General features: G+C 33.5%; 1 protein-coding gene, 1 long non-coding RNA gene and 1 pseudogene across 5 annotated transcripts; 1 reads left to right on the forward strand and 2 right to left on the reverse strand.

The window, feature by feature from the left end:
- Nucleotides 1-3,429: 3,429 nt before the first annotated feature.
- On the reverse strand, nucleotides 3,430-6,577 carry LOC104088705 (uncharacterized). The gene is made up of 3 exons (XR_011407730.1): nucleotides 6,440-6,577; nucleotides 4,310-4,881; nucleotides 3,430-4,229 (listed from the first exon to the last, which is right to left on the reverse strand). It is a non-coding gene; the product is annotated as an uncharacterized lncRNA (long non-coding RNA).
- LOC104088703 (uncharacterized) lies at nucleotides 6,555-10,969 on the forward strand. Of its 4 annotated transcripts, none has more exons than XM_009593428.4 (4): nucleotides 6,555-6,689; nucleotides 7,907-8,050; nucleotides 8,160-8,250; nucleotides 10,559-10,969. In XM_009593428.4, the coding sequence occupies exons 2-4, from the start codon at nucleotides 7,937-7,939 to the stop codon at nucleotides 10,687-10,689; spliced, it is 336 nt and encodes a 111-aa protein (XP_009591723.1). In that variant the 5' UTR covers nucleotides 6,555-6,689; nucleotides 7,907-7,936; the 3' UTR covers nucleotides 10,690-10,969. The 4 variants fall into 4 exon arrangements, with proteins under 4 accessions (XP_009591723.1, XP_009591721.1, XP_009591722.1 ...); XM_009593426.4 differs by having other exon boundaries at nucleotides 6,654-6,790; XM_009593427.4 differs by lacking the exon at nucleotides 6,555-6,689 and adding an exon at nucleotides 6,802-6,936.
- LOC117274759 (U6 spliceosomal RNA) lies at nucleotides 10,720-10,828 on the reverse strand (annotated as a pseudogene).
- Nucleotides 10,970-12,040: the final 1,071 nt, after the last annotated feature.

The following is a 12,040-nucleotide window of genomic DNA, read 5'->3' on the forward strand; positions in this document are numbered from 1 at the left end:
TCCAAATCTATAAGGAATCTTAAATTATCAAAATATGAAAGTTGTAGCCCTTTGATTCTAGTTTCCAGAATGATAAACTATTCATTATTCAAAAATTTGTACAAAAAGTTATGATTGATTGACTCAAGCTGGTACTACAGATTTTGGCTACAGCAGTGTGCATCGCCAGAAATTTTTGTTGCACAGGGCTGACTTTGGGAGCTTATATCTCGCAATCTATAAGGAGTTGGGCAATAAAAAAAACATAAAAGTTGTAGCCCTTTGCATCTAGTTTGCATAAATATAAACCGTTTGACAGTTGGGGTTGAGTACAAGAAGTTATGGTTGATAAACTACAGGCTATCGAGGAAGAGTTTTGGAGGAGTTTGATGTTTTCAACATAAGCATGTAATGATCCAAAGGTCTATTTTTACTTCTAGAGATCGAAATATAATTTCGAGACTTCCTGAATTTTGATAATGAATTATAGGAGTGATCTGGAAAGTTTGGTCTAATTTCATCAAGTCACGATTGGATTTTTAGCGTGAAACATGAGTTAATTGTTTAACGAGCGAAATTGGTATCGCATTGAGCAAATGAGCTCTGAATTGAGTTTCGATTGAACAACTAGGTTCGTATTATTATTTGTGACTCATAGGAACAAGAATCGTCAAATTCCGAATTCGTATGATGGAGTTAGAGCCTTTTTAGTGAAAATAATAACTGTTAGTGCAAGCAAATTCTGATGTGGACTTTTAGTAACGAAAAATGGACTTTTAGTGACGGAAAATGGACTTTTAGTGATGGATGGGCAGAAACTTAAGGACCAAAAATGGTCATTTTCTTTATTTCATTTTGAATTTTTGGAGCACGGTTCTTGGGCGATTTTGAGGATTTCTTTACGACTTCGACTTGGGTAAGTGTCATATATCCAAAAGTGATTATATTTCATAAATCCATGGTTATATTCATCATTTATTTCGAATTTAAATGGAAGAAATAAAGATTTTTGCAAAACTTTTCAAGAACAAAAATTTTAGATTTGGAGGTCGAGTTGTTATCGGAATTTGATAAAATTGGTATCGGTGGACTCGTAATTGAATGGGTTATCGGATTTTGTGAGTTTCGTCGTATTCCGAGACATGGGCCCCACGGGCAATTTTTGAGTTAAATTTCGAATTTTTTTGAAAAATTAGTATTTTCATATGAAATTAATTCTTATAATTAGTATTGATTGAATTGAATTAATTTGGACATATTTGAGCTGTCCGGAGGTCAATTCAGGCAAGAAGGCAATTTTAGAATATTGGCCTAACTTCAAAAAGGTAAATATCTTGCCTAACCTTATGGGGGGAACTTCCCCTAGGCATTGAGTCTTATGTGGAAATTGTGTGATGGAAAACCATGTACGCGAGGTGACGAGTGCGTACTTGGTTTATATGTACAAACTATATCGGTTAAAAATTTGTACACACACTTGTGTATTAAAATTGAAAAATTATGAAAATTTAGTAAATCCTTGATTTATCATACCTCATTCTTTGTTTGTTGAGTTTGTATTTATATAATAATTTAGTGTGATAGCGACTTGGAATTTTATGAGAATTTTGTGTGTTTGTTGATTTGATATTTCTTGAAAATAATTATATTATAGATTTTTTCGTATGCAAATAATTTATTAAATAAGTTTAAATTGAGGTACTAATATATTTTTCAAAAATTTGGACTAAAGAAGGTGTTGTGTCATGATGAGTTAATTTTCCTTCCCTCTTGTTGTTTTAAGTTTTTATATACATTATGTGGAGCCTTGGGCTATTTTTGAGAAATTTATTGATTTTACTATATCATTGGAATTGGCTGTGATTGTTGGGTAAATTGTGATAGGAATTGATTGTGTTTTATTGTCGTGATAATATTCCGTGTAAATTATTGTGTGATTTGAGTTATTATTATGAGTATATAAGGGTGGCATTTCACTGTTGATATTATGTGGGTATAAGGGCGGCATTTCACCGTGGTTATGTGTGTTGGGATATTGTCTGGATGGAGTGATAAGGGTAGCTATTATACTGAGCGATAAGGGTGGTTATAAGAGCGATAAGGGTGGCTATTGATATTTTCAGGGCGGAGGGATAAGGGAGGCTATTATAGGAGTGATAAGGGTAGCTATAGGAGAGATAAGGGTGGCTATTATCAGGGATGATATGTGATGATGTGGAGTTATTGTGTTGGTAATTTTTATGTGATGATTTGGGGTTATTGCGTTGGAAATTTTCATGTGATATTGTGATTTTTCTTGTGTTTATTTTTATATCTTGTGCAACTTGTCTTGTTGTTTCGGTAAACTTGATAATAGTCTGATCTATGTTGAAATTGAGAGCCTGTGGCTATTGCTAGGCGGATTATGTTATATGAGATCGGGTTGCACGCTGCAACAGGTATGATTAATGTTATATGGGATCGGGTTGCACGCCGCAACAGATATGAAATGTGGGCACGAGGTGTCGGGAAAAATATGATGATAATATTGGCACGTGAGTTGTCCGTGCGATTGTGATAGAGATATTGGCACGAGATGCCGTGAAAATATGAAAGTGGGTTGAGACCCGTATTTTATGATTATGAAATGAGGTGTCACATGGTGACTTTTATTTGATAGAATTATATTCGAAAGATATTTATTTGAAAGAATTATATTCGAAAGATATTTATTTGAAAGAATTATATTCGAAAGATATTTATTTGAAAGAATTATATTCGAAAGTTATTTATTTGAAAGAATTATATTTGAAAGATATTTATTTGAAGAAAGTATATTCGAAATATATTTATTGGAAAGAATTATATTCTAAAGATTTTTATTTGAAAAACTTATAGGTGAAAGATGTATATTTTGAAGAACTTGATTATTGGTTGTACTTGTGTTCATTACCTGTTTGAGTAATATTTATGGAGTCTTTGTTGCCTTGCTATTTACATTACTAGTTGATTATTGTTGCTATCACTGCTATTTATTTTTTTATTATTTTGTATACTATATTTCACAGGTTATTAGACTAGTGAGTGTTTTGACTGTACCTCGTCACTACTCCACCGAGGTTAGTCTTGATACTTACTGGGTACCGACTGTGGTGTACTCATACTACACTTCTGCACCTTGGAGTCTTTCTATTTTATTGTACTGTTTATTATTAATCAAACAGTATTGAGTATTCGATCCTTGAGATCATTTCATATATTCAGTTAGAGTTCATGACTCAGTACTACCAGTTTCGGGAGATTGTTTGTAATTATTTCAGCTGTTGGTTTCGATTATCTTTTTTTTTTTTTAAATATCGTTTAAAATTTTTTTTTAGCTTGAATTGTAATTATAATCGGCTTACTTAGTCTTAGAGACAAAGTGCCATCACGACGCCTGTGGTGGGATTTTGGATCATGACACTAGGCACATCTGGTGAATACGGTGTAAGCCCACAACCTACATACAATGTAACATATTAATTAAAGAAATTAAGTAAATCACATATAATATGTAAGTAGATCAAATAACGTCCTAGTGCCTCGTGCCTCCCGACATATGGAACATATCAGTGACTCTGCCGATGATCAGGATTATCAATCTGAGTGCGAGTAACACGATGATACCAAGCCATGTGCTTGTCATCGTCAACATCGTCATGTGGATGGTCTGGCGGAAACATGAAAAGCCTCAGACCCCATCCCTCTATCCGAGCCTCGAGCCAAGCCAAGTACTCCTGTTCAACTTGACTACGATCATCCCGCCCGTAATGAGTGGCTTGCCAACTGGGATGAGCAGGTATATGTTGTGGTCGGCCAAACTATCGTAAGACTTGCCCCGTCGGATGATGCTCTACTATATCGAGGCAGATTAGTGGGACCTCAGAAAATCACACAGCTCGACCTCGTGAGCAGTACTCTGGCAAGCTGGCAATGATCTCGTTGCTATATGGCCTCCATACGAAATTTTGAGTAAACGCAAGATAAGTAAGTAAACACAAGACAAATAAAATATTAACAAATGTACTAAGTCGGATATTTACGTGATCACCATCCAGGAGATCCAATATATCCCTATAGAGCGGGAGGTGATGTCGAGCCTCAACGTCGCGGGCACAACCTCTCCTATCGACCCACCTCCTCGCATGGGGTAGTAGCGGTGGTGGTAGTGCATCCAGATCTACTGGTCGAGGAGGGGGTTGCATCTGCAAGTATCTCTCTCAAGCCCAAACCTAATATTCATTGTGGACGTAAAACTTAGTATTTTTAATACATATATGATATTCATAAAACGAATTGACAATGTTATTACCTGTTGAAGCGGAAGGAATCCAGCAACGTCCCTCACGCTGCCCATCGACACCCTGCATAGCTGCCTATACAGGTACGCTAGAACGGCACCGCCCCAACTGTACAACGGTAAGTCGTCTAGCTGCTCCAGATGTGCCAGGAAATGTAAGTTCACGAGGTTTCCCGATGTGTTCGGGAAAAGAATCCCACCAAATATCATCAATAACAATAGCCTAGACTGCTGCTCAATACCCTTATCCGGGGTCTGATTCGTGATGTGCTCATGTAGCGCCTCCAGATGTTGCCTAACAGGCAATAACTGTAACCGACTAATCCCACTAATAGCAGTCTCCTCAGCCGGACGAAATTCGGTAAGCCTCTCCAGCAGCTGTAGATACTCGGGCCTCCTAAACTCCCTAATCACAGGCGGGGAATGGACTGCAAGACCGTCAACTAGCAATCCAAACATAACCTCCACATCTTGTAGCGTGATGGTGGCCTCGCCAATAGGCAAATGAAATGTGTGTGTCTCTGGCCTCCAGCGATCGATCAAAGCGGTGATTTACGGCTAGTTGAACTGTAACCGACCGATCTCTACAACTCGATAAAAACCAGTCCGAGTCAGGAACTCGATAATACGATGATGTAGTGGGTGCTTCTTGATAAGCTCCCAAAAATTGTCAATGCATCATGGGTGGAAATTCTGACTAAGTAAATCTCCATCCCATATACGCGAAGACCTATGGCCCGCCTGTAGCGTAAGTAGCTCACGTGAAATGGGTCCAGGATGAACAGTCGGTCAATCCATGACGATGTTTGTACATTGAATAATATTAATTAAACGTATTAAGTTATCTTATTCTTTTCATAATGAAAAGATTTATTTATTACTGTTGTTTGAGATTATAAGGAGTGTTATCTAAGCGTATGGAGTATTATTTATCCTTTATTTAATTTATAATGATTTATACGTTAGTTTTTTAAATTTGACGTCAAAAATTCGAGAGAGTAACTTTTGTACTCACAACTATCCAAATATTTATTCGTCAGTCAAACAAATATAAAATATTTTATTTGTTTAACTTATTGTGATATCTTGAAATATTTTATTAATTAATTTGATATAAAATATTATTTATCCTTTATTTAATTCATAATGGTATATAAGTTAGTTTATAGATTTTACAAAAAAAAAAAAGGTCGGCAGAGTCTCCTTTATACTGACAACTATTCAAATTTGTATTTATCATTTAAAGAATCCTAAAATATTTTATTTGTTTAACTTATCGGGATATCTTAAAATATTTTTATTAACTAATTTTATATGAAGTATTATATATCGTTTATTTAATTCATAATAGTTTATCCATTAGTGTTTCTGGATTTAACAGTAAAAATTCGGCAAAGTCTCCTTTATATTGACAACTACTCAAATTTTTATTCGTCAGTCAAAGAATCCTAAAATATTTTACTTGTTTAACTTATCAGAATATCTTGAAATTTTTTATTAATTAATTTGATACGAAGTATTATTTATTATTTATTTAATTCATAACGATTTATATGTTAGTTTTCTGGATTTCACGACAAAAAATAGGTATAGTCTCCTTTATACTGACAGCTATTCAATTTTTTATTCAACAGTCATAGAATCCTAAAATATGTTATTTGTTTAACTTATCGTATTTTGATTGATTAGCACATGATCATACTTTTAGTTCAACAATCGAAATACAACAAAGGGCTAAGTTTATGACGGCCAAACAATTATTGTTCAATATTTAACATACAATTGTTTAAATTCAATTACATAAATAAGTTCAATATTATTAATTAAACAATAAAATTCAGAAATTTCTCCAATTATAAAATATTCAACAAAATCAATAAATACCATAAATTCTAGCAAAATTTCAAAAATAGAAAAAATGAAAAATATCCCAAATTGCACAGAATTACAAATCACCTTCTATTTTTTTTTTAACTAAAAAAAAACAGAAAAATAATCCTAAATTTTTAATTTCTGGAATTTAAAAAAATAGTGAAAAAAATCGAGTTCCACTAGAGATCCAAAATTACGTGGGCATTAATTAATATAAATGTAATACACATAATGCATACAATTTATACAAAAAAAGGTTCTGCCAAATACCTATATTTTGAAGTTTTTTTGAAAACTTTAAATGTGAATGTAGACCTCCTTTTCTTGCAATTCCACCTCGAGTCTTATTTTATGCCACAAATATACTTTGAAGTTTGTGTTTTTTGGGGAACGAAAATAGCCTTGTGGGCTCTAATGTCGAAAATTATTTAGAAAAGGTAGAAGGGACCGTTAGGCTGAGGAAGAAGAAGAGGGTATTTATAGAGGTATATGGCATAGCGCATGCGCTATAATAATTGAGGTATATGGCATAACGCATTAATTTAATTCGCTATATCTATCTTTTCCCCCTTTACCTGCAACCACTGTTCATTCTGACGCCATTGCATACCTACTTTTGAGGTAAGCTATCCCCTTTCTTTGCTTCTCTCTTCACGGTGCATAGTTTCAACTTTCAATCAGTTCACCAAATTGAGGAAACTTTTTGTTAGTTCTCTAAATCAAGAATTGATTTTTCTCCATATTTGTGGTCGTACTGCTAATATCACGTATATGATTAACTAACCCTGAATCTTTTTCTGTTTTCTCTTATTGTTTAACGCAAATTCCGAACCCCATATGCTGATTTTTTTGAAACTAAGGGATTTTTAGTTGTTAGGTACCAAATTGTTGGTAAAGAATTGATTTTTGTTCATATTAATGGCCACAGTGCTAAAATCACGTATGTGATGAGAAAAGCTGAGTCGTTTCTGTTTTCTTTTCTTGTTTAACCCGAATTTCAAAAGCCCATATGCTGAAATACAATGAACTTTGTGTACCATGTCTCTAAAAATTTAAACTTTTATATATTTCACTACTTCCTTTTTTGACAGATTTTAAAATTTAGAAGATTTTGTTGGCCTTGTGAATCAAGAACTGATTTTTTCCTTTTAGATAAGGTAGTCATAGGGCTGTATTCAGGGCGGGTGATGAACGAAGCTCAAAACTTATCTCTTTTCTTTAATCCTTACCTTTTCATCTCACTTTCCAAACTCCATGTGCTGATTTTTGAAAAAGAAACCAATGGATATAGAAGTAAACATGATCCGTGTAGAAATGTGTGACTGTCTCATGTTAAAAGCTTAAACAGTTAGAGATGTGACGCTTGTATTTGCTCAATCTTGTCATTTTATGTGATGGGATTTTACTGGAGGCAAAGTTTGGGATGTTAAGTTGACTTATGTATTATGTTAGTGATTGTAAAACTAACTGGTAATGATTGAAAATTTAGTTTGATGAAGAGAAGACACATCAAAGTTTAAAATGTTGAAAACACTGACTTCTTGAAAGTTGTGAAAGTTATATATAAAATGATTGGTTCAAATATTGTGGAACATCTCAATAAAAAGAGTATCACATAAATTAGAAAGAACGGAGTATTTATTTTAGTCTATCTTTGAACCCCTGCCTACTTTGATACCATGTCAATATGTGTACCGTCATCTAAACGGCAAGACACCTTTTGTTTATTTAAATTAGGTCTTTGCAACAAAAGAAAGCTAGCTGCAAATGGAATTTTGCCCAGACTGTTCAATGTTACTGCAATATGAGTTGCCTCATATGGAACGTCCAGCCAGATTCTTTTGCCCTTCGTGCCCTTTCGTTTGTAACATAGAGAGCCGGGTAAGATAACCAGAAAAATTTGTCATAATTGATACTACTTGATAGCTTTTAGTTCCTTTGATTATCCGTTCAGTTAGTTTACTTTTTTTTAATTACACCTTTTTTATAGCTTAAGCTGAAGAAAAAGCAACCTTTAGTAAAGAAACAAATGGATCCAGTGATTTCGACAGATGACATGGAGAATGCATCAACAGCCGAAGGTCTTAGTACTTTCTATACCTATAGCTTCTTGATATTTTCATGATTTGCTGCCACTGCTTTCGCTTTTATGTTTCTAAGACTTAGTTGTTCGATGAGTTAGTATTGTCCTCTGACTAATAGAATATGTCTTGACCAGCTTTTCCTCATCTAAAATTAATAACCAAATTATTGTTGATTATTTCTGAAAAACCTTCGGAGTACTAATAGTTAGAGAAGAAAGATGTGCATATATAATATGCATGTTTGATGATGTAAGTGACTTTTGATTTCTTATAGCTATTTTCTAAAACATGCCAAAAAGTGAATTTATGTTCTTATAAATTGTTGTCCAATGAGTTTAATGGGCTTTAGAACTATAACTGGCTCTTGACTGCTTATATTACAAGGATAAAGCAAAGCTTAAAGTATCAGTAAATATTGGCCCCCCTTCTAAGCACTTGTAATGGCTTGAATGTTCTGATAAGATTATATATTACTGGAGTAATAACTAATAACTATATTATCATTTGACAGCTGATATTTGTTGGTTGTGTGGTTAAATATCTGTGAAGCACACTTTTGATTCTTGCAATCCCATTCTTTTTCTATCAATTTGTGGTTTAGCTGATTGGTCAAAAAAATTTCTTCATCTTCTATTAACTCTGTCATGTTGTCAATTTGCTGTCCATAATTCTAGAAGACTTTGAATATAAATGATGTTGTTTTGGATTTTTGGTTCCAGGTTGTTGAGTCAAATAAATTGATTAGATTCAATTGCTTGCCTCATTGGCCATATATTTGATGCTTTCTTTTACAGAGATTTATTCTCTCAATTAGTTTGTAGTTGATTCTTACGTATGTGTGTACATATACATCGATTGAGGTAAGTTTGATAAAATCACTTTGACAGTTTAAAATTAAAGAATGTCAGTATGAAATTGTGATAGTAATACTTGGTTCTATGTAATATCATAAGGTTTTCTGGTTAAAGGAATCCACCTTAATGCTTGGGTTGACTCCTTTGTGTCCCTTTTTTGCCTTCCTCTATATACAGATGCAACTTTGGCAACACTATGGCGTTGCCTTTATTCTTTCAATATTTGTCATGCTGCATATTGTATAAGAATACAGATGGTGCGCCAAAGTTTATTTTCCAACATAAAGTTCACCCTTGAATGGAATAGCTGTCTACTTAGTGGTTATTTTATGTCATATTGGCAGACTACACACAACTTTTACAAGTTGCTAGGGGGCAGGGCTTATATCAGTCTTCTCATTTTAGCTCGATTTGCTAAGTCTTTAAGATAAAGTCATTGTGCTTGCAATACTAATTTTTGGACAATCTAATTCACACTTTTCTTGATAGGTTATAGCTTCAATTTCTTTTCTCCTTGGTTCATTTTTGTTGTTCTTCCCTATTTTGTCCCTTTCTGTATTTGTCGATGAAGATGTTGTATGAACAAGAGGGTTCACCTAATTAATGCTTTGATGAGTTGGTCTGAAGAAAAATGAAATATGTAATTTTATGAAAGGCCAGGTACTTGCGAGCCAATAGTATCAGATTTTTTATCTTGTCTTTAGTTCACATGAGGGGTACTAATTAACAGCTATGAGTTAGAAAATTTAAGATCCGAAAGTAGTGCTCTTTCTTTCCCATGTTGTTTGACTTAATTTCTGTTGAGTATTCTCCAGAGATCTCTTTGCTAAAATGGCAAATATTACCATCTTGACAAAGTCAAACTAATATGTAATAACACCCTCTATCCAAATTAACTATGATCCTTTGTCTAGGTTGTCTCAAAGTTGTGTTCACTTCCTGACTCTAATTGTTTCTTTATGGTTTTTGACACTTCTGTTATTCTACTATCAAAAGAGCAACATGCACCTATAAGAAAGTATAGAGTCTTCAAATTACAGAACATTCAAATTTTTTTCTTTTAATCTTTGAAGATCAACGCAAACCAAATAAAATGAGATATAAAGAGAACATTCTGAATTGGTAGTTTTGTATTTGTAATGTTCACGATCTTGTGCATGTAAAAGAAGATTCTTAGTGTTTTTTGTTTCTCAGAAAGAGAAGCTTCTTTTTTGTATATATGCGCGTGCGTGTGTGTGTGTGTTCAGTCTTTGTGTGATTCACTTTCTAATTGAACAAGTCCAAGAGATCTTTTGAATGGTAGTAGCAAGTGTTGTGATGCTTGAACTTTAGCACTACAGTTGTCTGAAAAACATGTGCTTTGCTATTTTTGTTTTAGACACCGCACAACAATGTAGGGCTGATATGAATTGTTTTCTCTTGTCTTTTGCTGTATTATTCGTTCTTGGCAGTGCCGTGTCCAGCGTGTGGTTACAGGGAAGCAGCATATTATCAAGTGCAAATAAGGTCAGCAGATGAGCCCATGACTACTTTCTACAAATGCAAGAATAAGATGTGTGGCAACAATTGGCGAGAAGACTAAAATAGTTTGGGAAAACTGTATCCTTCTATAGTTTGCTGGGATAATTTCTCGATTTGTGCGTATCATCCTTCGTGCAAGGGCCATGCTAATCTTCTCTGCACCATTCCAATTTTGTCGGATGTACTAAATTAGCTTGTATTGTAGATTACAGGAATTTTTGTTCTAACTTTAGTAATCTGGCTCTGATTCTCATTGTACTAAATTCAGTTTGAGACAGTCCAATGTGCTTGAGAAGAGGCTTTTAAAGTATCTACTATTCAATGCAGTTTAAATTGCAGTATGCACCAAGTTTCCACTCTGTAATGGATAGTAAAGTTGGCAGTGTCTTCAAAAATGCAAAAAACTACAAGGTCTATAGGGCTTCAAGCATAAGAGGACAGTGCATGCTTCTTCAAAGTGAAGTGCACAGTTCACTGGAATTACATAAATTGCCCCGACTTGGAATTGTTCTACTTCTGCCTTGTGGTCATATTAATTGGTTCTTAAAGCATCTCAACTGAACGGGGGAGAGTTAGTTTGGGGATAAACTGCCTATTATTTGGGAAATTCTTGATACAAGAATTAATCAAAATAGCCGTAGCAATAGCTGATAGATGTATAATATATGCATACTACATACAAATCTGTATCTTTCTGTGACAGCATTTTTATATAATAGTCATTCATTATAAAAGTCAAGTTTTTCTCGGATTGATTTTGTAAGTTATATTTTACTTCTCTATAACAGTTTTTTTTTATCTATAACACCAACAATCATATTTATAGCAAAATATTTTTTGTAAAATTACACCTCTATAACAGCCATGTAGAAGTTTCAAGATTTTACTAACAATAATTTTAAAAATCTGCACACAATTTTTTCCATCAAACAAAGTTTACATCTTGCAAAATACATAAGATTTTGAAGATATGCACATGATATTCTTTAAGTGAAAACTTTCAGATACCCTTTTGCTAAAAGTTTGGATACAGATCTTCGTCAATTCACACGTTATATTGCTTGTAAGAGAATGAAATCTATGAAACAAGCGACAATTACAATGTTCTTCCATCAATCTTAAAAGAATTTATTAAACTGTGTGTCTTTGAATTTAAAGCTTTGTACGTTTAGTTATGAATTTATTAATAATATATTAGATTTCTTTAATATTTACTTAGAGAAATTTGAGATTTTTGAATAATTTTCTTATCTTTTACCTGTAACACTAAACAAGAAAAAAATTGATTTTTGGATTGTCTATTTAACAGCTAAAAATATTTAAATGTCAAGCGTTGTTATATGTGTATAATGTATAATCATTCACTATAAAAGCTAAAAAATATCGGAACAAATGATGATATTATGAAAAAG

The sequence above is a fragment of the Nicotiana tomentosiformis genome, chromosome 5 (genome assembly GCF_000390325.3).
Source record: "Nicotiana tomentosiformis chromosome 5, ASM39032v3, whole genome shotgun sequence".
NCBI classification, from domain to species: Eukaryota; Viridiplantae; Streptophyta; class Magnoliopsida; order Solanales; family Solanaceae; genus Nicotiana; species Nicotiana tomentosiformis.

Bases quoted from the DNA above. Each gene is read 5' to 3' on its own strand.
- LOC104088703 (XM_009593428.4), top strand. From the start codon at position 7,937: ATGGAATTTTGCCCAGACTGTTCAATGTTACTGCAATATGAGTTGCCT. The intron at 8,051-8,159 runs GTAAGATAACCA...CCTTTTTTATAG, and splicing joins TTTGTAACATAGAGAGCCGG to CTTAAGCTGAAGAAAAAGCA. The intron at 8,251-10,558 runs GTCTTAGTACTT...CGTTCTTGGCAG, and splicing joins GAATGCATCAACAGCCGAAG to TGCCGTGTCCAGCGTGTGGT.